Here is a 27,832-nt window from a genome sequence, read left to right on the forward strand (position 1 = left end):
GTCTCGGTCTCCTGACCTCGTGATCTGCCCACCTCGGCCTTCCAAAGTGCTGGGATTATAGGTGTGAGCCACCACACCCAACCAGTACGTATATCTTTTAGACATAATGCTGTTGCACACTTAACAGCCTACAGTATAGTATAAACATAACTTTCATATGCTCTAGGAAACTAAAAAAATGTGTGACTAGCTTTATTGCAATATTCCCTTATTGTGGTGGTCCGGAAGCTGTTTTGTGTCTTTTTGTAAAATGAAGTGACAAATGGGTGTGGTCCCTGGATTAGTCATAAGATCAAGGCTGATTGCCAGAGAAACCCCAATCAAGTGAGCAGAGAGCCAAAACTTTCAGCCTCATTTCCCAAGCTCTAGAGAAGGGAGAAAGGCTTAATGTTGAGTTGATCACCAATGGCCAATGATGTAATCAGTCATGACTACATAATGAAACCTCTATTTAAAAACAAAACAAAACAAAAAACAGAAGGACAGGGTTTGGAGAGATTCCAAATAGCTGAACAAACACATGAAGATACCTGGAGGGTGGCACACTGGAGAAGGGATGGAAGCTCTGAGCCCCTTCTCACGTCTTGCCCTATGTATATTTTCCATGTGTTGTTCATCAGTATTCTTTGTAACATCCTTTATAATAAATAAGTGTTTTTCCCTGAGTTCTGTGAACTACTCTAGCAAATTAATTGAACCCGAGGTGGGACTTGCTGGTCAGTCAAAAGCACAGGTCATCACTGGAGCTTGCAGCTGGCATCTGAAGTGGAGACAGTCTTACAGGTCTGAGCTCTCAATCTGTAGTATGTGACATTATCCCCAGTTTTGAACTGAATTAGAGGACATCTAGATGGTGTTTCCTGGGGATTTGTTTGGTTTGTGGGGAGAAACCCTCACATATCTGGTGTCAGAAGTATACTGAGTGGTGTGTGAAATGGTAGTCAAAGTTTATAATACTCAATATTCAAGTTGTTCTAATATGTCTAAAGTTATCACTCTTAGAAATGGTTCATCATTAGGCCGGGCGCTGTGGCTCACGCCTGTAATCCTAGCACTTTGGGAGGCTGAGGTGGGTGGATCACCTGAGGTCAGCAGTTCAAGACCAGCCTGACCATCATGGTGAAACCCCATCTTAAAAAGAAAAAAAAAAAAGAAATGGGTCATAATTAACACGGCTAGTATACCACAGATAGAACTCAAACTTCAGTTTCAATTTTCTTTTTTCCAGAGACAGGGTCTAATTCTGTCGCCCACGCTGGAGTGCAGTGGCATACAACCATAGCTTACTGCTGTGTCAACTCCTGTGCTCAAGCATCCTCCCACCTCAGTCTACCTAGAAGGCTGGGACTACAGGTGCATGCCACCATACCTGGCTAATTTTTTTAAGTTTTATTGTAGAGATGGGGGTCTCACTATGTTGCCCAAGTTGGTCTTCAACTCCTGGGATCCTCCCACCTCAGCCTCCCAAAGTGCTGACATTACAGGTGTGAGCCACTGTGCCTAGCCTAGTTTCAAATTTTGACTGCCACATTTTGGCATGTGACCTTTGGCAAATTACTCAACCTCCCTGAGGCTTTGGTCTCTTCATTTACAAAACAGTAATAATAAAACTTGGCTGGTACAGACAAGACTTTCATAATAACAATCCAAGAGAATGAAAATTAAAGTGGCATATTAACTTAGTTGCTTAAAACCAGTAGCTTAGTGTATTACCATCTTCCCCAAAGCATTAGCAGTACATAGCATTTATAATTTTCTTTATTTACCAAACCTTTTCAGGAAACAAGTGGGAAGGTGCACCTAAGCCATTCATTTATTACCTGAACTGGTCACTCCCTTCACAAATATCTTTTTAAGTGCCTACACTCTGTGCCAGGTACTCACCAAACACCAAGAAAACAAATACTCCATAAAATAGCCATAGTAGGCGCTCACTGAGTTTACCAGTGTAGCAAAGGATTCAGATCAGCACACAACATTCCCATCATAACATTTTTGTTAAAACTAAAACAAGCAACCAGCAAATTTTTTCTAGCTTTCTTAGTACATATATATATATATCATATATATATATATATATATATCATATATATATATATATGATATATATATATATATATATATCATATATATATGACAACTCAATAGAAAAGCTTAAAGCAAATGGCTTTTCCTTTTTCAACTCCTGAAATACATCTCAATGAGCTATCTTTATTATTTACATCAGTACCTCTTTTTGCTTCCATCTCTTTTCATGTTCTTTACCAAATAGCCAAGCATTCCATTCTGACTTTACTTTTATTATAAACACTTATAAGAGTACAACAGTATAATCACACAGTTACAAGCTCTAATCCTAGTTGTCTGTGATTTGAAAGAGTGAGCAAGGTGAGTAGAGGGCCATTACTACAAAAATCATAGAAACTCAAAAGAGGGAAAAAAGGGGCTTGTTAACTAGCTGACAGAATAGCTTAACTGATGAATATATAATAATCTTTTCATGCAGATTTATGTATCTGTCAATTGCCAAGACTTCATTCATTGTCCAGAGGCAATTAAACTAGTATTACTTAATGCCCACATAATCCTAAGTCCAAACATCAGAACCAAAACTTTATGGCAACATTCTTTTGAAAAGATTATCACTCAGCTGATTCAAAATATGCACAAATTTTCTTAAGAGTCTAAAAAAACATTTAGGACAACATCTAAAAATGCTCAAGGAGAACTCAGAGACTCCCATGAAAATACCTTTAAACACAGCTGACAAAGAATGGATTATAAGACTTTTAAATAATATTAGGAGAACATTCTGTCTAAATTTGGCAACTAAATCACTAATGAGGAGCAAAAATGAACGAGATCCAGTCAGCCTATGTAAGGGCTTAAAAGATACAAGGCAGAGGGCTCAGAAAACAAGTTTATCAGCTACCCTGTGGGTTTGGTATTTATTTCATTAAGTTCCACAAAGCAATTCAGTGCACATGGTATACAACACAATAACCAAAGACTATTCCTAGATAGCCCCTTCAAGTCAATGTATTTTAAAAAAATAAATTAATTAACAAACAAAAACAAACCTTCCTAAAACACTTTTAATCTTTGGCCATCAAAATCTTTTTTTTTTTAATCTGCCAATTTGTACAAGGATAGAAATTCAAAAGTATCCTGCTTCATAGTATTGCTGGATAAAACAAACTAGGTAAATAAAATCTTCCTAACAATAATATTCAGATAGTTGGGTCTTTACTAATTAAATCAGCAAAAGAAGAAATGCCAGGAGAAAAACACACACAGAGAGACACACACACACACACAAACTAAAACAATATACTTTAAAATGTGTTAAAATCAACACAAAATATTGGTGAAACCCAAAATGTATCTAATATGGCTAGTGACAGCCTTTCTTTTAATAGATTGCTATCTTCTAACACTCCCAGTGATTTGACATACAACCAAAGTTATTTGACGATTCTTAAATCTCATCAAGAGAAATATTTTAGATTTTTCAAACTTTTAGTTATATATGTTAACACACAACATTACGGTCTAATTTCCAAATCAGCAGCTTCCCAAATGTAAATAACAAAGTAAGGTAACATGATGAACTGATATTTTAATTTGCTAAGTAAAAGATAAAATTGACAAGGGAAAATCAGACAACATCTTTAAAAAGTTTAAAAGTTTCTAACATGGAGTATAGTGTTTTAGGCACAAAAAAAAATCTGGAAATTTGATCATTAGGAGGATGTAAAAGTATAGTAAGTTATTCACATAAAGACTTGGCCCATTTTCAAGGACTTACCTTTTTTTTATCCCTCATTGAGCCTTTGCCTCGGACCATTATTTTACATCCTGTCTCTGCTTCAAGTTGTTTGGCTGTAAGTCCTCTAGGTCCAAGAATTCGCCCAACAAAATTAAACTGGAAAAACAAAAAAACAAAAAAACAAAAAAAAAAAAAGGTCACCACACATTATTCACATGTTGGAATTACAGCTCTTAAAATATAAAGTCTATCTATATTTACTTACTCAAGTTAAGTATCTTTTTAATACTAAGTTGAAATAAAATCTAGAGCCCTTATGAATGTCTTGCTAAGTCTCTGGTCTAATTACAATAGCTCATTGTTTAGCACTACGTTTTCAAATGTATTAACACAAACTATGAATTGGAAACAGTATACAGCTATCCATCAACACATAACCTAAAACAGAGAATACTAAGAATTTGACAAAATATCAGACGCCAGCCAAGAATACAAGTCCCTTCCACAAAATTCCCAACTGTCTCTTTGTAATGACAGTGTTGAAGAAATTGTTAGCAACTGTCCTTTCTACCGAAATCCTTGGAGGGAAGTCTTCTTTTATTTACCTAAGAAAAGTTACACTTTCTCCAAAGCAACTGTTCAGAGAATTATGTAACTGAAAACTATGGGTGGGCTATGCTAAATGTGTCTTAAGAGTATATATTCCATTCTACCTTTAACTTGTAAGAAGCCTAAACTCTGAATATCACTAAATGGGACAGTGATATCAATAATTATATAAATAAAAAATTGTACAATTAATAAAAAAAATTACCATCCCTCAACAGAAACTCCTAGTATTCATATATACAAGTTATTTCTTTAAGGCCAATAGGAAGAATAGGATGAATAGTGAACAGTAAATTTTCCTCATTTGTATGCCATCTGCATAAAAGACCAAAATATAAGTGTTTGCCATCAGTTCCACAAAAATCCATGGGTGGTTTTCATTTATTTATTCAACCAAATAGGTACTGACTCTTATGCATATAGTCTCCTACTTTTTTCCTGCATTTATTCAACTGTTAGTACATCATTACTTAAAAGTAACATGCTAGAAAATCCACAGCCATCAGGGCTAAAGAAGCTGGATACTTCTGCAATCTTCTGTACTCACCTGGCTCTACTTTCGCATTGCCACATCTTAGAAAAGTGATTCTCAAATGAAAGGTGGTAGGCAAAATGCCCATATTGTTTGAAGAAAGTCTCTGAGGAGATTTTCATACAACTTCTTTTACCCTATGTTGAGACTCACAGACTGATCTATAAGCACTTAATTTAGCTCTTCAAGATCCTAGATTCTGAAATTTATCCATAATACCTCTTTAAGTTCAAATAAAGCCCCTCATCTTTGCCCAGTGCTTCAGTATATAGTAACTTTACCTCTTTACCCTACTAAACCGCCACCATGATCCACTACAACAACGTACTTCAAATTTAGAAACTCGTCAGCTTAAACTTCCTACATCCCCAATTTAAATAAACTCAAGTAGTATACTATGATTATGTGCTTAAACTCTGAAAGCACATAGATTCTAGCTGGTATTCAAGCTTAATTATGAAGACAGTAATAAGGAATCTGAAAATCGGCTGGCTCGGTGGCTGTAATACCAATTCTTTGGGAGGCTGAGGTGAGTGGATCATTTGACATCAGGCATTCAAGACCAGCTTGGCCAACATGGGGAAACCCCGTCTCTACTAAAACTACAAAAATTAGCCAGGCTTGGTGGTGCATGCCTGTAATTCCAGCTACCTGGGTGGCTGAGGCATGAGAATTATCTGAACCCAGAAGATGGAAGTTGCAGTGAGCTGAGATCACGCCACTGCACTCCAGCCTGAACAACAGAGGAAGACTGTATCCCAGAAAGAAAAAAAAATCTGAAAATCAAATCAAATCAGCCTCAATTACAGAATGGGGATAATAGTATCTGACAGAGCTACAGTGATTTGCATCTGCAGATATGTATGTGTATAGCACAATACATACACAAGGTCCAGTGAAAAGTCTGTAATAGTAGGTAAGAGCCTACCTTTTTTAAAAAAACACCTCAGGCTCTTACTCTTAATAAAGTTTGGAATGTCATTTCTAGAAGATGTGATCAATAGCAAATTTGCCCTACAGATCTCCAGAGAGACTTGACATGCAGACATTAAGTTTTGCAGAAAACAAGAACAAAAAGGTGGAAGTAATAAATACAACTGACCATCACTGCCCACAGAACACCAAGAGCCAGGCATCTGACTTGTAGGTAATGGGCTAGTTTTTTTTCTCTAGAAAAACTGAACTACTCCAGAGAAAATTTAGTGATTCATTATGTGACTTTCATTTCAAAGCCTGGTGTTTTAGGTGGTCAACCCAAATTAAGGTTGGCAGTGGAAGAGCATATCTATTTATGAACACAAGCTCCTAATTTACAATTTTCATTGTTTCACACTGAAACAACATTCACTAGAGATTCAGGAAAGGCTCTATCATGAGAGACAGGACAAGGTAAGGAAGCAGGACAAGACTGAGCCTTGAGAAAGACTGCAGGTCAAAAAAAGATGATTTAAAAAAAAAAAATCTTTAGTATGTAGTACTAAATTATTTTCTAAAATGGTTGTACATATTTTTATCCCCAGCATAGTAGTATATATTTATATAAAAATTTCTTTGGGCCCACTTCATCTCCAATATTTATTATCAGTGTTTTTATATTTTAACCTTTCTAGTCTATGTATTAAATGTTTCCATTAGCATTTCTCTGATTACTAACAAAGCTGAGCATTTTTTCAGGTTTACTGGCCATTTAGATATGAATTTTTTCAAGGACACTTGAAGTTTCCTACATTTTTCCTATTGTATTATTTTTTCCTTATTGATTTCTACTTTGTGGTTATACAACTGGTAAGTATTTTTCCAATCCTGTGGCTTGTCTTTTTCCCTTTTAATGGCTTCTTATGATAACTGAAAAGTTTTTTATTTTAATGTAGTTCAAATTTTCAGTAACATCTTCATGGCTAGTGTTTTCTGTGTCCTGTTTAAAAGAAGTCTCTGCCAACCCCAAGGTCACAAAGATATCCTCTGGTGTTATCTTTTAGAAGCTTTAATTGTTAACTTTTTCACATTTACATCTACAGTGTACCAGGAATTGATGTCTATGGATAATTTTTCTTTTTCTCTCACATGAATATCCAAATGTTATTGAAAAGACTGCCCTTTTCCAACTGCTCTGCAGTGTCATCACTGTCATAAATACGTATCTATACAATCACCGCTCAGTTGCCGGGTGGAGCAGGGGGACTGGTTCCAGGTCCCCACACAAATACCAAAATCCACAGATGCTTAAGTCCCTTATATAAAATGGTGTCATATCTGCACATAACCTATGTACGACCTCCAATATAACTGATATCATCTTCAGATTACTTCAAATACCTAATACAAGGTAAATACTATGTAAATCACTGCTATGCTGTATTGCTTAGGAAAAAATGATCAAGAAAAAATTGTGTATTTCAGTACAAACGCAGCATTTGAATTTCTTCCCCTAAATATTTCTTTAATCCAGATTTTATATTCCTTCACATGTCAATTTTTAAGTTGTGTCCATTTTGTCTAAATTTTCAAATTTGTTAAAGTATATGTCTAACTTTATTTTTAATACCTATAAGATCTGAAACTATGCCTCATTTTTTAATTCTTGACTGGCTACCTGTATCTTCCTGTTTCTTGATCAGCCTTCACAAGTGTTTTAGAAGAACCTGCTTTTGTTGACTGAGGTAGACTGATTTCAAAAATGGTCACAATTCTCTGCCCCTCACTTTGTCCATGCCATCTGCAAAGGGAATCTGTACCTCCTCCCATCTCCTGAATCTAGGCTAGCATTGTGACTTGCTTTGGCCAACACAATGGAGAGGTAAGAATGATATGCCCAAATGTCAGTCTTCTGTGGTTCTACTCTACTCTGTTAGAACCCTTTTCCCCCATGTAAACAAGCTTCGACTAACTTGTTGGGGAATGAAAGATAGTGAGCCAGTCATCATCAATGCCTGCAACCAGGCAACTCCCAGAAATAGAACCACCTAGCTGACCCTACAGCTGAATGGAAGAAGGACTCAGGAACTCAGTAAGTGGTTTACTTAAGTTTTTGGAGTAATTTATTATAATGCAGCTATAGCTAGCTAATATATTGAATTATTTCATTTTGTGTTTGTCTTTAATCGATTTCTACTCTTCATTTAATTATTTCCTTCCTTCTACTTCCTTTGTTTAATCTGCTTTTCTTTTTCCAATTCTTTGAAATGAGTATTTTGCCTACTGGTATTCCTTCTTTTCTAACATATACATCTAAAATTTTGCTCGACTTACGATCACGGTCGGGACCCGGAACAGTCGTAACACGATTTGGTCGTAAGTTGAGTAGGCTATATGTACAGTTGAAATGGTGCATGCGGAGATGGTAGTGCTGCCAGAAGCTGGTCCGCACTGTCGTACGCCCAGCTGGGCAACGTTTGCGCTGCCAGACGCGGAGCAGTCGTGGCTAGCGATTGTGGTCATAAAGTTGCGTAGGTCGTTAAGTCGATCAATACCTGTATCTCTAAGCTAGCTTTAGTTGTATCCCACGAAGTCAAGGTAATTTGAAATCTACTAAAGATTTAAATATATATTATTCTGATTTCAACATATAATTCCTAGTTATATTTAGTTTTGATTTCTAGCTTCCCAGTGTAATTGGCAAAAGTATTATGTATAATAGTCATCCTTTAATATTTGTTCAGACTTGCTTTTCAGCATAGTATATAGTCAATTTTTGTAAATATTCCACAGGTGCTTAAAATGAATGCAAAGTCGGGTGTGATTAAATTTTATCTGTTTCTCCTTTAACTTCTATTTTTGCTGTATGTGTTTAAAGGCTATTATAACCAACCCTTAAATAACAGAGATCTGAACTACGTGGGTCTACTTATACACAGATTTTCTTTCCATAAATATTACATCAAGTATGATACCCCATCCACCTCCATTACCTCTTCTGCCTCTCCCACCCTTGAGATAGAAGACCCAACCCTCTTGATCCTCTTCCTCAGCCTACTCAATGTAAAGACCACCAGGATAAAGACCTTTATGGTGATCTACTTTCACTTAATGAATAATAAATATGTATTTTTCTTTCTTATGATTTCTTAAAAATGTTTTTCCTATGGCTTATTTTACTGTAAGAATAGAGTGTGACATACAAAGTGTGTTGATAGACTGGGGTTTATATTATTGGTAAGGCTTCCAGTCAACAGTACGCTATCAGTAGTTAATTTTGGAGGTAGTTAAAAGTTATACGTGGATTTCTGACTGCAAAGCGGGTCAGTGCCTCTTACCCCCCTGTTGCTGAAGGACCAACTGTGTATCTTTCTGTCATTGTGAAGTGGCCTTCTTTATCTCTAGTGATGCCTTTTGCCATTAAGCTTACATTGATACTAATAAAGATACAATTTATTAATTTTTCATGTCTTTTCTTGATACCATTACTTTCAAACTTTTGCTATTCTTCTATCTAAAACAGGACTCCTATAAAAAGCATCTAAATGATTCTTCATTGAACTTTAAAATGTTTTATTTTTAAAGGGCACCTTAAAGATTCTTTATATACTGTCTCTTCCGGATTCCACTGTTACTAATAAAAGTGAACTGAGCTTTCCCGTTACTCCTTTGAAAGTGATCTTTTTCTCTTCTAGCTGCTTTAAGATTTCCTCTTCATCATTACTCTTCAGTAGTTTTACTATGATATGCCAAGATGTGGTTTCCTTTATCATGTTTATCAGTAAGTATGACAAATATAAGGAAAAACAGAGTTTCATATATCTGTGGCTTTATTTCTTTCTTTGGTTTTATAGCTCTGAAACATGCTTTCTTCAAACTTGCTTCTGTCCCATTCCATTTTGCTTCTTCTAATACAATTACATATATTAAATTTTCTCACTATATTCCTTTTACTTTTCACACTCCCTTCTACTTTTTTCCATCTCCCTGCATCTCAACACTGAGCTATCTTCCAAGTTCACTAATTCTCTCTTCAAATGCTTCTAATCTTTGTTAAACCCACCTGTTATATTAATAGTAGTAAGTAAATAATTTTCTAGTTTTTCTTTTATAGCTTCCAATTCTCTTCCTTTTCTTCTGTCTCCTCCCACACTGAAAACTTACAGCTTTTATAAAAGTCTGGGTCTGAAATTCTAAAATCTACAGTCTCATTGTATTTGTTTCTATTGTTTTTCGGATTGCTTCTTCAGATTTTTGTTAATGTCATCTTGTCTCCTTGTGTGCTTATTTTCTAGTGTGTGCCAGACAATACACTTATTTATAAATAGCTTATAAAAATAAGGCCAAAGACAATAATATCTTCCTCCAGAGAAGATACGTATCAGCTTCTGCCAGGCATCTACTATTACTAGCAACCCAGATCAATGCAATTTCATTTACTGATAGACAATTTTGAGCTGAGATACAGTCTCTGTGAGGACCTGCAACCTCCTGGTTCATTCTTACTCCTAAAGTACATACCCATCTGTGTCCCTATCCCCAAGAAAAGACTACGCTGGGCATGGCAAGGGAGGTTCACACAGACAAATCATATAGACTCTAAACCCAGTCCCCCAAAGCTCAGCTTTTCTTTCATCTGCCCTCTCCAGATTCTGCAAACATACTCAACAGAAAAAGAAAAAGAGATCCCCCAAAACAGGGTTATATCCTTGTCATCTCACCTCCGGAAGATCCTGAACTAATAATTCTTCACAATCCTGCTGGGTCTCTGATGTGTTCAGCTGTTTTCTTCCTATTGTATCCTAATTTACTAGAATTGCTCAGCTAGTCTGCATTACCTTGTCAGTCCTTAACAAACACAAGTCTACTGGCACTTTTTGAGCAGCTGCTTTTTAATCTAAAGAGGTCTAGAATTGACATAAGGTAGTATGATGTAACAATGTGTTGAAATGAGGATCTGAAGGAAAGAAAAAAACAGAAAATCTATCAACATGCCTGGCCTCATGTTCATCTCCAATAAGCTCTTCCTACTTTTCTACATCGCCACTTAACCAGTTTATATACGTCACAGATTACATTAAGTTTCACTTCCCTGCTCCTCCAAACAAGCTGGACAACCTTCACATCCTATTACTCACCCACTTTGTTTTTCAGTAAAATAGAGAACAGCCTTTCATTTTCAAATTCAATTCAATAAAACATTTATTTAGGGCTTATTATGTAGCAATGAGTGAAGTAAATGTGAAAGACTGAAAATAAAGAAACTCTGCTCTCAAGAAGTCTGTGCAAATGTCTCTACTATATTTGTTACCTTGGCTATTTCTTTAGATAAGTAACCTTGAGAGCTACTCTTCAGTAATACTTGTACTCTATATAGATCTTTTTGCAAATTGTCACATACTTGATATGCATTATATAGTTCACATATGGCCCAAAAATGTCTGGAAAATGCATTAGGAATGGAGACACTTGAGTACAAATAACTAATATGTAATTGGTTTTGACCCATATCCTTTGTGAAACCACCTGTCCTACACTTTGTGACCACCTACAGAGCCCTGTTTGGTGTACCCTATCCTTTTCATGTGTTAAACCTCCTTGGCTGGAACCACATCAAGATACATAGAAAAGGGCTTCTACCACAGCTAGTAGAAGCTGTGTAGAATTGCTCAGCTTAATCCTCATACTTATTATTTACTAAATTTAAAAATGTTTGTAAAACAGTTAAAATCACAGCATTAAATCTGTGACGCAAAATTTTACTAACCTTAAAAATGAAACAATCACTATTGCCCCAAGAACCCACAAACAGAAACTGTCAAGGTCATCCTTCTCAAAATGTTTTAAGTAGAGAATGGAAAAAAAAAACTAATCATAGCAGCTGCTTTGTCTACTGCAACCAATTTCCAAGTTAATATCGTTTGCCTTGCATTAAAATTCATTGTGTTGATTTATCACGCCAGTTCTGCAGCTTCATTCAATTAAAACAATGTCACAACACTTTCAAAGAAAATCATTTCAACAGCCTGAGCTAAGTGCAACTTTAAAGGCCAAAAGAAGTAGGAGAAAAAGGCGAAAAAAAGATATTCATTAACCCTACTGCTTAAATACAGACCTTCTCTGTGGCTCACCAATTACATTTCTGCCAAGTGGCATGTGAATTTACAAAGAAGAGGTTTAACAACAATTATGTCTAATGTTATTCATTGCTGCTCACTTCATTTTAAATGGAAATGATAGATTTTTCCCAATGACAAAATGTAAAGCATTATAGAAAATCCCTCCATTAAACACATTATCAAAATACGTAAGTAATAAAAAATGGATTTCTGAAAGCATATCAAATGAAACACTTCTAAGACTTATAAAGCATAATCTCTGCCTAAAATTTGGGGGGAGGGGGAGACCAAGATTTCACTCAAAAACGTACTTTTTTGAACTGCTTTTTGCAAAAGAGACAGATAATCTGTTTTTAAATACTGTGTCTAGTTATTTCTAGGATGATTTTACAAGATGCCTTACAAATCTTCCACTGTTTCATATAAGCAACATAGTGGGTATGAAACATACATTGACAGAAGCACACACACATGTGTATTTGTTAAAGTCTTTCACTTAGCAAAAGACAAAAAATGGACCACACCCAATCTAGTCAACATTAATGGGCCTATCTTATACAAGTATATCAGAGAAGAGTGTGTCGATTAGCAACACAACTGTTTTTAATTAAAAATACAGAATGAATACGGATACTCCTCAACTTACGATAGAGTTAAGTCACAATAAACCCACCATTAAGTTGAAAGTTCAATTTTAAACGTAAGATTTTTTTTCAACTTCAGTGGTGTTATCTGGAGATGGCACCATCATAAATTGAGAAGCATACTAACTACATATCACTTTTAAACCTGTAAACAATCCTAAGTCAGACCATTTTAAGTTAGGGACTACGTATCAAAATATCTGTATTTTGGGGGAAAACAAGGTGGAAAAGGTATGCCTTGCTACCTTCATATTAATTCTTATAAATTAATGAGTGGCCAAATATATCTCCTGGAGAAACAGCTAATTTATGAAATATAATTAACATTACTGGAACCATTTGGCAAAACTTTTCAGATATTAGGCCTTTATAAACATTTTGGTTCAGGGCACGCATGGCACTTCTTATGTACAAGTGCTGTTTAAGAAAAGGCTTCTTACAAGGCTGTGTAAAAATTTAAAACTGCATGATACTTCCATGCTGAAATAGAAAGTAGAAATAATAATTGTTTTGTTTTTTACTACTTTGTCCTTTGGGATTTATCCTGAGAACAGCCAGCCAGGCTTATTATTTGAGAAATGTCTAAACTGTATGAGTTCCAGTGCTGCATATAACTTAAGAATTTAGTGACTAAATCCCTCCCTCCAGCTTTACTGAGATATAATGAACAAGGCTTAACTTATGATGATTTAATATAGTATACACTGTGAAATGGTTACCACAATCAAGCTAATTAACGTATCATTCCACACAGCTACTGCATGCATGTATAAGTATGGTGAGCAAACTCAGTCATGCTAAGCACCTTTTCATAAGCCTTTTGGACATTTGTGTATTTCTTTTGAAAAAATGTCTACTCAATTTGCCTATTTTTAAATCAGGTTATCTGAATTTTTTGCTGTTTCATTGTTTTGGGCTGAGTTGTTAATATTCTGCTATCTTTTGGATATTAAACACTTATCAGACATAAGGTTTGCAGGTATTTCCTTCCATTCTATACGCTGCCTTTTCATTTTGTTAACTGTTCCTTTGCTGTGCAGAAACAAGTTTCTTTGCCGTGCAGGACTACTTGATATAGTCCCGTTTGTTTATTTTTGCTTTTGTTGCTTGTGTTTTTTGGGTGTAATATCTACAAAAATCATTACCAAAACCAAACACTTCTTTAATTCAGTGTTTTTTCCTACATGTTTTGCCATTTCAGGGAATTCATTTAAGTTTTTAATCCACTCTTGCCTGTATTTTTATGTATGGTGTAAGATAAGGGTCCACTTTCATCTTTGGAATGTGAATATCCAGTTTTCCCAGCACCAATTATCTAAGAAACGATTCGTTCTCCATTGTGTAGTCCTGGTACCCTTGTCAAAGATTAGTTGACCATATGTTCAGAGGTTTATTTCTGAGATTCTGTTCTATTTCATTGGTCTATGTGTCTATTTTTATGCCAGTAGCAAATTGTTTTGATTAATATAATTTGAAATCAGGAACAGCAATGCCTTCAGCTTTGTTTGTTCTCAAGAGGGTTTTGGCTATTAGATGTTTTCTGTAGTTCCACATGAATTTTAGGATTTTTTTTTCCCTATTTCTATGAAAAATGCCACTAGAATTTTGATAGGGATTGTACTGAATCTATATATTGCTTTGGGAAGTATGGAAATTTTAACAATAGTCTTCCAATCCATGAACATGGAATATTTTTCCATTTATTTGTATCTTTAATTTCTTTGATTAATGTTACAGTTTTCAGGGAGCAGGTATCTTTTACCTCCTTGGTGTTATTTCTAACTACATTTTTCTTTCTGACGTGACTGTACATGAAATTGCCTCTTAATTCCTTTTATTTATTTATTTTTTTTTTAGATGGAGTTTTACTCTTGTTGCCCAGGCTGGAGAGCAGTGGCACAATCTCACGAGGCTCACTGCAACCTCCCCATCCCTGGTTCAAGCAATTCTCCTGCCTCAGCCTTCCAAATAGCTTCGACTACAGGCACGCAACACCATGCCTGCCTGATTTTTCTGGTGTTTTTAGTAGAGGCGGGAGTTTTACCATGTTGGCCAGGCTGGTGTTGAACCCCTGATCTTAGGTGATCCACCCACCTTGGCCACCCAAAGTACAGGCGTGAGCCACCACACCTAGCCTCTTAACTTTTTGAACAGTTCAAGTGTATAGACAGAAAACTGATTTTTGTATCCCAGAACTTTACTGAATGAACAGATTTTTTGATAGAGTCAGGTTTTTCTATATGCAAGATTATGCCATTGCAAAGAGATAATTTTACTTCTTCCTTTATGATTTAGATGTCCTTTACTTTTCTTTTTTTGTTTTGTTTTGTTTTTGTTTTTGTTTGAGATAGTCTTGTTCTGTTGCCCAGGCTGTAGTGCAACAGCACAATTTCAGCTCACTGCGACCTCCACTTCTTGGCTCAAGCGATTCTTCTGCCTCAGCCTCTCGAGTAGCCAGGATTACAGGCATGCATCACCATGCCTGGCTAAATTTTTTTTTTTTTTTTTTTTGAGACGGAGTTTTGCTCTTGTTACCCAGGCTGGAGTGCAATGGCGCCATCTCGGCTCACCGCAACCTCCGCCTCCTGGGTTCAGGCAATTCTCCTGCCTCAGCCTCCTGAGTAGCTGGGATTACAGGCATGAGCCACCATGCCCAGCTAATTTTTTGTATTTTTAGTAGAGATGGGGATTCACCATGTTGACCAGGATGGTCTCGATCTCTCAGCCTCGTGATCCACCCGCCTCGGCCTCCCAAAGTGCTGGGATTACAGGCTTGAGCCACAGCGCCCGGCCTAATTTTGTTACTTTTTTTTAGTAGAGATGGGGTTTCATGTTGGCCAGGCTGGTCTCAAACTCTTGACCTCAAGTGATCCACCCACCTCAGCCTCCCATAGTGCTGGAAATAAGAGGCATGAACCACCACTCCTCACCGCCTTTATCTCTTTTTCTTGGCCTAAATGCTCTGGCTAGAAATTACTATACTGAATGGAAGTGGGGAGGGTGGGCATCCATGTCTTGTTTCTGATCCTAGAGGAAAAGCTTTTAGCTTTTCACAATAAAGTATCATCTTAGTTGTTGGCTGTCACACATGGCCTTTATTACGTTGAGGCATATTGCTTCTACACCCTACTTATTGAGAGATTGTTACATTTTCTCAAATGCCTTTTTCTTCATCTTTTGAGGTGATCTTACGGTTTTTAATCTTTCATTCTGTTAATTTAGTGTAGCTCAGTTAATGATTTGCATATGTTGAACCATTTTTACATTCAAGGGAAAAATCTCACTTGATCACGGTGTATGCTCCTTTTAATATGGTGTTCAATTCAGTTTGCTAGTATTTTGTTGAGGATTTTTGCATCTGTTCATCAAGGATATTGGCCTGTAACTTTATTTTCTTATAATGTCTTTATCTGGTTTTGGTTCAGGGTAATGCTGGCCTCATAAAATGAATGTGGGAGTGTTCTCTCCTGCTCAGTTTTTTGGAAGTTTGAGAAGGGTTGGTGGTAATTAGTCTTTAAATGTTTGGAGGAAGTTGCCAGTGAAGCCATCTTGCTCACAGGCTTTCACTTGTTGGAGGGTTTTCACTTAATAATTCAATCTTCTTACTCATTATGGGTCTGTTCAGATTTTCTGTTCCTTCATGATGTGGTCCTGATAGGTTGTATGCTTTAGGAATTTATCCATTTCTTCTAGTTTTTAGTTCTTTTAGTTCTTCAATTTTTTATTTCTATGGTACAAGTTGTAATATCTCTTCTTTCATTTATTTTGACTTCTTTTTCTCTTGGTCAGTCCAGCTAAAGGTTTGTCAACTTTGTTTACCTTTTCAAAAAACCAACTCTTAGTTTTGTTGACATTTGCTGCTGTATTCCTGGCCTCTATTTCATTTATTTCTGCTCTAATCTTTATTATTTCATTCTTTCTGTTTAAGCCTCTGGCACCCAGTATTTCCAGGTAGTTTCCCACCGATTTAAAAAAAAAAAAAAAATCCCAGGAAATTTTTACCGTAAGAATGAAAAATCATTACACAATTTCACTACACACTTTCTTCTATGGGCTATATATTATGCAAGGCATCATGGATTGCTTTTAAAGAAAAAACCTAAGAGTGAGTTCCTGACTTCACAGAAATGACCTGTAAGACACAGGCAGATCACTGCATACCCTGTGATAAGAGCTTAACAGCTGGATGGTACAAAGTGCTCTAAGACTGGAATCAACTGTCTGTAGGAGTCAAAGCACAGAGAGATAGCAAAAGGAACACTTGAGCTCAACATTGTGGGATGGGGGGAGATGGGCATGTTTGGTGGAAAGGAAGAAACAAGAAAGAGGTGTTACAGGGAAGAAAAATTACAAGTACCTGCCATTTTTACAGAAGAGTGGATTGCTTAGGTGGCTGGAACACATGGGTAGCAGCAAAAACAAAGGCCTAAAAAGTAGTCTGGATCTTTTAAAAGGCCTTGTGTATATGGTATTGGACCTTAGGCTCTCACAAATATTGTCTTCTGCTCTTGCCATAAAACTCTTGCTGAATTTTATTGCCTTCATATTTTTATTAACTAGTTAATCTTCTGTTTTTCTAATTATTACTTACCATCTGGAGTGATAATCTATCTTTTTCACCTGAATTTGTTTTGAATAGTTTTAGTTTATTATCCAGTTATATCTTTACTCAAAGAATGATTCACCATAATTTAGGATATCCAAATTCACATACGACAGATTTCAAATTTTGGTTATAACTAGTTATTAATTTTCCATTTTGCTGGTGGTATCAAATGGAAATATGAGTGCAAGGACTATGTCATTCAATATTTCTTAGGTGTTGAGTATGCTGCAGTATGTTTTGAGTGTTCAAGTCACTTAATCCTCAAACCAACACTGCACAATGCTTACCACTACTACCTACATCTAACACGAGAGGTTACAACAGTAGTCCAAATCCCAGAACACCTAGATTGATTCTAGAGTTCAGACGCTTAATACAGTATAATGCTTTTATTCTAAAAATCTTAAACACATACCATGATAACAAAAATTCATGCTTAGCTCTCTCATTCCTGTTAATCTTTCAAAATGTTTAGTACTCAGTTTATAAAAACTCTATGCAAATCCCATTTACTTTCAGAATTAGTCCAGTGTGTTTTTATAATTTCTTCCCCACCTACATACATCCCAAACGTATAATTACCACACCATTTTAGATAATCACATCTTGCCTTCTCAATATTATCATATCTTTTACTGATCGTCACCACTTCAACAATCATCACATACATCTTTATTCTCAATGAATGGAAACACCAGCAAGGCCCTTCCCTCATTCTTAGCCTTCACATGTAAAACAAAGAAATCTGAACATTCTCCCTGTTTAATCTGCTTCTCTTCATTTCAACTGCCACTGCTCGAGTTCAAGCTCTCATTGTTCCATACCTGTATTGTGGCTATTACCACTACCATGGGAGCAATTATGTCTTTTCATATTCCTGTGCCCTGTTACCTAGCACAGATCATATACAAACATTTCTAGGATAAAGACAGGATACTAAAATGTTGCTGTTTTATATTCAGATATCCTTTTTAGTGTTCAAGTTCTAATTATTTTTCAAATTTTAAGAGGTTTATTTTAATCTGTCCTTAACATGGCAAATTTATACTATTTATGTACAATCTTAAAAGTACAAAGGAAAGAAAATAATCAAAACAATCATTGTTCTGTAACTCCAAACAATACAGTATAGATAAGTTTTCAAGGTCAATCAATTCCCTACCAAATAATAAAGAAAATATTACACCAATGTGAAACAAAGAGATGTTCAAGTTTATGATAGGCTGCTTATTGATGACACTGATTTTAGACTTGAGAAAACCAGTGTTCTATGGTAGACAAAAAAAGATTACCAGAAATCCCCAATTTATTTGTGAGCTACCTTGTTCTAAATGGCTGGGTTTATTAAGACAGAAAATACGTTTTCTGGTTGGGCACAATGGCTCCCACCTGTAATCCCAGCACTTTGGGAGGCTGAGGCAGGAAGACTGCTTGAGCCCAGGAGTTCAAGACCAGCCTCCTGGGCAACATAGCGAGACCTTGCCTCTAAGATAAAACAAAACAAAAATTATTTAAATATAAATGTATTTTTTCCCAATGAAATGATTAACTGAATATAGCTCAAAGCTAGTAGCTGAAAAGCTCAATCTCAACATCCCTAAAGTAAAGGCAAGTTATCTAAAAAGCTAAGGTAGTTTTCCGCCAAATTGAAATTAAAAAAAAAACATAGTCTCATTAACTTGCAAAATAAATTTAGGTCACCTACTTATAAACAGGAACTGAAATGAGTGGAAGAGTTCAAGCAGTATAACCTTTGTTTCATAGCCCATTACATGTGCCAATTTTGAGGAGTTAGGATGAGAAAGGTTCTTTTACTCAGCTCCAGGAGACAGTACTCTCTCAAACTGGGCTGAAAGTAGATCATCACCTTGAGCCTTCCTTTAATCTTTTATCAGAAACAGCTCAATGTTCCTGGAATATGGATACACTGAGAAGCAGATTTCTCCTTGATTTCTACATTATATTCCTTTGGCTATTTCAGCAAGAATCTTAAGACATATGTAGACTGAATACCTATGAGTAGATATCCAATTATCCACAGTGCTTTGTAGCAATAATTTTAACAGAGTAAAAACTCTTTTTTAGATAAATCGTAGACAAACGTTTCTTGTCTAAACTGAGTAATTCTTCCCTAACAACCCCATCTTTTCTTTTGTTCTTCTAAGCACTAGTTCTTTTCAAATATTAAAACATATTATTTACAAAAGAAAGTCCCTACATTTTTAAAACTCAGAGAAGCCTTATTTAAAGGTATGTTAAACTGTGGAAAAATCTCAGCTAAACAAAATGTATTGTTTTGATACTGTCTAATAATCCTTTCTGGAATTATTTACTAACATCCTAAGAAATTCAGTATATCACAAACCATGAAAAAAACTTAAGTATTTTATACACAACAGATAAAACCTTACAGAGTGAAATATACCCTTACAGAGTGAAATAAAGAGGAAACTTAAAAAGAAAACAGTCATAAACTGACTTTTACTAAACCAATCTAGTTGAAGTTATACATCAGTAAGTTTCCCTACCTAAAACTTAAAGATATGTTCTGTTATCAAATCACACTGCTATATTAAAACTTTAATAAGTTAATATGTAATCTGAATCATTTCACAACTCCACTGAATAAAAACATATACTAACCTTATGAGAAAAAGTGTCTTTAAATAGATTCCTGTACAAACTATCAAAGAAGAAAGATGTGATCCTATTTTAAAGTATTATTACTTTCCACTCATAAAATTAAGATCACATTCAGGCAAAAATCAAGTGTTAACCTGGGTACTGAAAAAGGAGACTTTGAATTTGAATATCATTAAATTTTGATTTAATATCATTTGTTATTCAGAAGAACAAAAGTGAAAGTAGTATATATCAAGACTCCTGAGGTTCTTGATTAATCCTTCAACACAGTAAGAAAGCCACACTGGTCAAAGGAACAAAGGCTTTATTTAAAAAAAGATAACTTACTACACTGACCCCTCTCCCCATCATCCCTCCAAAACAAATGCCAGCTCAACAGCCAATCTGACACCAATTTCTCAAGACTGATGACAAATAACAACCCTATGCTAACTCAGAAGCTACGACTAGCCTAAGTTGATTTGCAAACCCAGGAAAATGAAACAGAAAGACAACTTAAAATTCATGTTCCATCATCAACATAGGTTATTATTATAAGAGAGACAGCAGAGTGCACCATGAATAATATTATGAATCTAAACTACTAACTATAGCAACCAGGCTGGGATCCTACAGGTTAAAAACAAAATCCTTGAAAAGACATTTGTCTATCTTACAAAACCTTTGACAATATGGGTATTCACAATGGCCTAGACCCAAGGGATGCCTTTCAAAGCTATTATTCAAAATTAAAGCCCCTTTTAAAAATATTAGAAAATCAGAATTATATTCACACAAAACTCCAAAATGTCTCGCTACAATTTAATCATCATATCCAAAGGAAGCAGTTTACCAATCCAATCTGTTTATGTGTTTAACAGGACAACTAGTATCACCAACAGCTAGACCTTGCCAATATTTAGCAAGTCTACTACTCTGGCAGATCCTATAGAACAATCTCTAACAACGTGAAATTGATAACTAGGCAAATTTAATGACAATTACTACTGACTCATTCAAAATATAACAATTTTACTTATATAAATCAGTTAACTCTATTCATAAATCATTTATAACATCTCCATGGATTCAAGCAAGTCCTTAAAAACTTGACCAGCCGAATAAACAGTTTGATGGTCTAAATATAACTTCAATGTTTTTTCATGTCTGTAGTTTTATGAATGCATGAGAAGCTTAAAGTCTTAAATAATTTAATCTTTTATCTTTCATACAAGACTGAACTCCTTCAAGAAAAGGATTATTTTTCTTATGCTTAATCACAAAAACCATATTGAGTGCCTGCCTCTATCAGGTGTCATACATTTGTTGCCTTTACTTCTCCAAACAATCCTATGAAGTGAACCTTATAACTTCATAGACAACAGATTCTAAAAACCAGAGGTGTATACTCAAAGCCAGTGTGATCATCAAGTTATTTTTCGGCAAACACTTATTCAAATTTCCTTCTCATTGTAAACAAAGTGACTTGATATCACTAACTCGGGGTTTCTAAATCTCAGCACTACTGACATTTAAGGCCAGATAATTCTTTGTTGGGTAGCTGGAGGGGCACAGGGTTGACTAGCCTGTGTACTGCAGAATGTTTAACAGTATCTCTGGACTCTACCCAATAGATGCTGATAGTGCCCCCTCCCAAATTTAAACACCAAAAATACCCCTAGCCATTGCCAAATGTCCCCAGTGGTAAAACTGCCACCAGCTGAGAATCACTGGACTAACGAAAAAGAACAAGGGCAGAGGTCAGAGGTCTTATACACGCTTATACTATTTGACTTGAATCTAGCATTTCAGCGACCCGCAATAAGAACGTGCCCTAGCAGCCACTGCCCCCTTTACCCTGGGCCCAGCAGGAACATAGAGAAGATCTAAACCCTTCCACAGCTAGCCTCAATCAAGCTAGACTCCACCTTAATCAGTAGACCCTCAGCCAACATACAGACCCATGAGCACAGAAATAAATGCCTATTATTTTAAGTCACCAAGTTTTGGAGTGTTTTATCATGGAGCATTATTGTGGCAATTGCTGACAACTACAGCCAAAAATTAGATAAGCTAAAATTCCAAACCTAGGCCTATCTGACTCAAAAACCTACTGACTTTATTATATCAAAGAGTTATTTCAAATGAATTCGATATTCTTACCCAGGATGTGCTTGGTACACAGTAGATGCAATAGATGTCTGCTTTATTAATAAATATTAATTCTGTAAAAATTTTAATATATTTTCAATGGCCTACTCATAATAGCTTCCGATTCTCACATCATTAGGCCAAACTTCAAAAAGTTGGAAAGAGCACTATAGCACTGCTTCATTTCTCAGACCTTGAATTTAAGACTGTCTTCTCCTATTAGTTTCAGAGTGCTGCACAGCTAAATCCAAAATACTATCTCTAACACTGACTTCTGTAAGTAAGGTGCTATGTGCAAATGCAAAAGACAACAGGTTTAAAGAAAAAAAAAATTTAACAACATTTGAAAGAATGAGTTTCACACAAACAAGCACAACAAATACTTAATGCGCATATACTATTTACCAGACGCTATTCTAAGCACTGGAAATACAGCACTGAAAGACAAAAAGATTTCCTGCCCTAATAGAGCTTACACTCTTGTAACACACAGTATAAAGACCTTTTCCAACTGCTTCACTCATATTTACTCTTTAGTCCTCATAATCTTGTGGGAGGTTTAATATCTCCATTACAGAAATGAGAAAACTAATAACCAGGAATGAAAAGTAATCTGCTTAAAGTCACAAAACTACACCACTTCCCAGCCTTTTTGGTTAAGATCAAGGTGTAGTACCAAAGTCACAAAACAAGCAGCAAAACTAGCTAGAAGTCTCAATCTGAGTTCCTACTTTTGATCACAGCATGATACTGCCCCTCTGCTAACTCTCTAACCTCACATCTTACAACACTTCCCAAGCACGTTCCTGCCTGAGTCAGCTGTACTTACTGTTCACTCTGCCTGGAATGTTTTTCTCTCAAATGGTTTTCATGCCTTCCTTCCATCATTCTGTTCCTGTCGCACCATTCCCATCATATTAGAAGAGATTTCTTTCCTGATTACCCTTAAAAATGAATACCTCCCTCCATGCACAGTCACTATTCATCTGTCTACCCCACTTTACGTTTCTCCATAAAACTGATTACAGCTATAGATCCATTTCTTGCTTGTCTTTGCCACTGAAATGTCCACTCCACGAGACCAGTGACATCATTTAGTTCATCACTTTACCACATTTAAGTCCTCCTGAAACGATGCCTGGCAAAATGACCAGATACATGATCACCTACCTGTTAGCCTGGCTGACCCTGCCCCCGCTTAGAAACAAAAAGTTTGTAAAGGAATGATTCTCATACTTCAGCATCCACTGGAATTATCTACAGGGCTTAACAGTCAGATTGCTAGGCCTCACCCTTACCCCTAAGTTTCTGATTCAGTAAGTATGGAAAGGGGCTTGAACATTTACAGTTCCCAATACTACGGTCCAAGGAGTGTGTTTTGAGAGTCACTGATCAAAACAAATGTCATGCTCCAACACACCTGTCAGCAACAGTCGTTCACTATGGCAAGAAGTCACAAGTAGAGGAGGAAGGAAAGGACTATAGTGAACAGGTGCCCTCTAGACTCAAGTCCTGACTTGGAAGACTGTATAAAACACATGTCTTTTAAGAATGCATAAATATCCCTTCCTTGAATAGGATTTCTTCTTTTAAGAAGAGATGGAACCAGACAGATTAACATATTCTCTATCACAGCCTTATGGTCTTGCATATTCTATGTTAATGCTCACTGCGGAAACATTATCCCTTAAGGTTTAAATAAACAAAACGGACAGTTGATATCATTTTGGGATAGTGAAAAACCTAACAGCAGTAGGCCCTAATTGGAACAAATCACAATATCACATCTCTAGAAATAATCCTAATACCTAGGGTAGGCTCACAGTGGTCATGTCTAGGTAATGGTAGGTAACCTCACTTCCCTAGTTAAAAAGGCCCAAAACACATTCACTCTTCTAAGAATCTGAATTTAAAAGATAAATGCCTGGGAGGCACTGATACCAAGTTATGTCAGCAAGGCTCTCAATCCAGAAGTTCCATAAACTCTTGCTGCTCAATTCTCAGATGCCCTGGTTCCTAGCCTAACATGACATTTTGTTTTCCAGCTATTCTTTTAATCCTCTGTGTTACTCAATAATCTTCCAACAAACTCCTCTTTTACCTATATTATCCAAGACTATTTGTGTATTTGCAACCAAAAATACCTATAAAAAGAGTAAATGTATTTAACTTTTAAAACACAGTATCAGATCAAATTTTGCAAATTGTCATGAAACTGTAAAATACCTAAGCTTTTTCCTATTAATTCAACTTAAGACATTTATTTCTCATCTACACACTATTCTGTTCACATAACCAGTAAATCAGAGAATGTTTTATATTATACTCCTTTTTTCATCTGCTTTCATAAACATCCTCTGAAACTTAACAAAAAGCCACTATCTTTTCTTAGTTTATTTAACAGGTATTGCTACCTATTATATGCCAGTATCATGGGGGAATACAGTGTAGTGAATAACAAAAACAAGGTTCTTGTTTGATGTACACCTTACATTTTTTGGGGAGACAGAGAGAGAGAGAGAGAGAGAAAATCAGAAAAAAATGCCCGATTATAAGTGCTATTGCTAAGAAAAAAAAAAGACAATGTCAAACAGTGAGTAGCTAGATGGCTTTTAAATTAAATGATCAGGTGAAGCCTCTCTGAAGTGACATTTGAGCTAAATTCTTAATGACAAGAAGCAGCCAGCCAGTACAGATCAGAGTGCAAATAACTTATAAAAGTCCCTAAGACTGGGAGTAGACTTGACTTGCTCTAAAAGCCAAAAGAGGGCCAATGTGACTATAGTGTGGTAAAGTGGAGGGAAAATAATTTAAGATGAGGTCAGAGAAATAGAATGGATCATATCATATAGGGTTTTGTAACAAAAAGCAAAGAATCTGGATTTATTTAGAAATTAACAGATAGAGGACAAGGAGGCTATTCACAACAAGATGCTTATAGAGAGTAGTTGAACAATGGACTAAGATGGGGGGAAATCAGATTACAAACAGTGGTTTCAGTAAAAATTTTAGAGTTGAACGGAACCTTCTAGTCCAACACCTTCAGTTGACAGAAAGAATGCTGTGGTCCAAACTGTAGCTTCTTGAAGGTCAGATTAAAGATGAGCAGAGTTGTGCTTGGTGCTCTTTGGCAGTTAGGCCAAAGTGTTTTCCACAATTCCTCACCCCGTTTTGAAACCCAAAAGAGTATACCACGAGCATTTCCAAAGTGACATAGCAGCAATGAAATGGAAACAGTATTTATAAAAATATTTTTTAAATTATCCATGCCAAATTTTTCACACTTCAGTTGATGACTGACTTTTTAAAAAGTGGCTAATAATGCTTAAGTATTTACCACCAAATATACTCTTCCCAAAATACGTGAAGTAGAACAAAATTGAATAAAACAACAAAATATACTTACATCTGGGTATTCTTTTACAGGCACATAAAGTTTCTCTTGTAACTGAACAATAGGTCCCACAGCATCAGGCAATTCTGCACTCCTTTTCTCTGTACTGCCATTTAATGTGTCATTGTACATGTCTTTCCGTACTCTGCTAATTTCTGTTAAAAGTAAAAATTTTAAATGTGTTAGACAAAAAAAAATATTCTTGCTAGTCCAGGGGAAAAAAGAGAGGGCAGGGGAGGGTTTCATTGATAAAGTGTTAAAACTCAAATAAAGAGCTCCTGGCCTACTCTATTATTCTCTGGATTAATCAATCCCATGTTTAACAGGACTATAGCCTTAATTAATTTCTACCACAAACCAGTTTTTATATGAATCAAATACGTATCTTATTAACTTCAGAGCCCAAGCTCCTTCCTAACCAGTATAATATGGACTTGTTAGTTTTAATTTTTCCATGTCTAAATGAGGCCAGTCATTCTAATTGATAGCTTCGGTGAAACAACTGTAAGAATGCCTGTCACACAAAACTAATACCAAAGCCTCTTTTGTACTTCAGAATTAATCTGTCTGAAGGACATTTAAACTGGACCACTTCATTTGATTATTTTTAGGTATCTTTGGAATATCCAAACGGAGATGTTCAAAAGACAACAGACTGCAAGTTCAGCAGAAGTCTGAGTTTAGTACACAAATTTAATGGTTAAAACTATCAGAAGAGATGTTTTAGAGCAAGTAATGGGAGAAAGAAGGACAGAAAACACTTTAGAAAGAGCAAGGGGTAAGGAAAGAAAGATCTAAACCAAGAAGAAACAGAGGCAGGCAGGAGAACTAGAGAACAGAGATGTCACAAAAGCTAACAAGTGACAGATTCAAGGGTAGGTTGATCAATAGTATCCACTACTACAAAACAATGGTAAGATAAAGAGCAAAAGATGGTATCTTGGATTTAACCACTAAGCCATTGGTTTCAACGGTAAGATGGTAACAGATCAAACTACAATGGGTTAATGATCGAAATATTAAATGTAAAAAAAAAGTAGAGATACCTAAAATCAATGACCTGTTTTTAAAAGCCTGTATTACTGTTCTTAAGATATACACATCCTTCATTTTTTTTGAAGTAGAAGAATTCTATTTTAATGAGTTGAGTCCTATAAAGAAAACTGATTCTTTCAAAAATTTTTAAGCTTCCAGTATGCTCTACAAGACAGACTCCTGTTCATTGGAACATACTGCCTAATAAGGGTTGTCATTATTCAGATTAGCCAGATGCCTCTGTAATGTCTCTCTAGGCTATAGTTTGTGTCCTCCTTGGAAGAAAGGCTTGCATCCATTAGTATTTAAAAATAAAACATCTTTTCTTTTTAAAATGTATTTTGTATGGTTTCCAAACATGAATTTCAATCTATTGATAATTCCTAAGAAACTATCAAATATGAATGTACTTTTTAATTTTTCTAACTAGTTATTTAAATCAGTTTCAGTTAAACAAAATACAACACAGCAAAAAGGCAGGATCAAAGGTACTCTTAGCTATAAAAATCTTAATCAATTAAAAAAGACACTGTAATACATTTTGTGCTTCAGTGATACCAATACTCATTTTATTACAAATTTTATCTCTTAAATAACAATTTGCTTGTCAAAGCTTACCAAATGTTTTCTCTGAATAGCAAATGAAATCAACAAAAATCAAGAGATTACCTTGGATTTGACTACATAAGGGCAGAATTTTATTCTTTCTTAAGGTTCTTTTTATACTTCTAGCTTTATAATTAAATCCTTCCTAACAATGTCCAGTATCAAATTAGTGTTTATCTTAAATTGGCATATGACAGCAATTCTCAAATCAAGCTTTCAACAACCAAGTAATAATTTAAACACAAATGCTCGTTTAGATCATTTACACAATTACAGCAAGTAATTAACCAAGAGGCACTAGAAAAATTTAATTCTAATTTAAATCACACATATATCCTTTAGCCTGGACTAAAAAAGCACTTTCTATATAATAATTACTTAAATTTCTTCTTCAGAAACTACCTAGTCTTACTGTATAGTTAGCACCACACTAATATCAGAGCCTCAGAACAGCATAAAATAAAACTATATATAAAATTTGCTTAAAAATATAGATGCAAACATCTGAAACAGAAAAAAAGAAAAATGAACTAAGACATGGTAAAATTAGTTCAATATTGAAAAATCTTCTACAAGTAACCATAGTAATGTAATAAATCTGGGGGGGGGGGTGGGAATAGTGATTTTGCAGGTAAACAAATGTATCAAATTTAGGGGAAAAAAATCTATTGCAAGTTATCAGAAAATTCAGATGACTAGATTAAAAAATGTACAGAGGCCAGGAGCAGTGGCTCACATCTGTAATCCCAGCACTTTGGGAGGCCGAGACAGGCAGATCACAAGGTCAGGAGATCAAGATCATCCTGGCTAACATGGTGAAACCCTGTCTC

At 35.6% G+C, this 27,832-nt stretch overlaps 1 protein-coding gene across 7 annotated transcripts in view; it reads right to left on the reverse strand.

The window, feature by feature from the left end:
* The window catches only part of QKI (QKI, KH domain containing RNA binding), a 169,427-nt gene that overhangs the window by 103,405 nt on the left and 38,190 nt on the right, over window positions 1–27,832 (reverse strand). For all 7 annotated transcript variants that reach the window (XR_005578496.2, XM_039465548.2, XM_039465555.2 and 4 more), the window contains exons 2-3: window positions 25,374–25,516; window positions 3,809–3,925 (exon numbers count right to left, since the gene is read on the reverse strand). Coding sequence is in view for 6 of the 7 variants with exons in the window: in XM_039465548.2 (XP_039321482.1) it covers window positions 3,809–3,925; window positions 25,374–25,516 (260 nt within the window). In the remaining variant the exon portion in view is untranslated. The remainder of the gene's footprint in view (window positions 1–3,808; window positions 3,926–25,373; window positions 25,517–27,832) is intronic.

This window comes from Saimiri boliviensis, chromosome 4 (assembly GCF_048565385.1).
Source record: "Saimiri boliviensis isolate mSaiBol1 chromosome 4, mSaiBol1.pri, whole genome shotgun sequence".
Classification (NCBI taxonomy): domain Eukaryota; kingdom Metazoa; phylum Chordata; class Mammalia; order Primates; family Cebidae; genus Saimiri; species Saimiri boliviensis.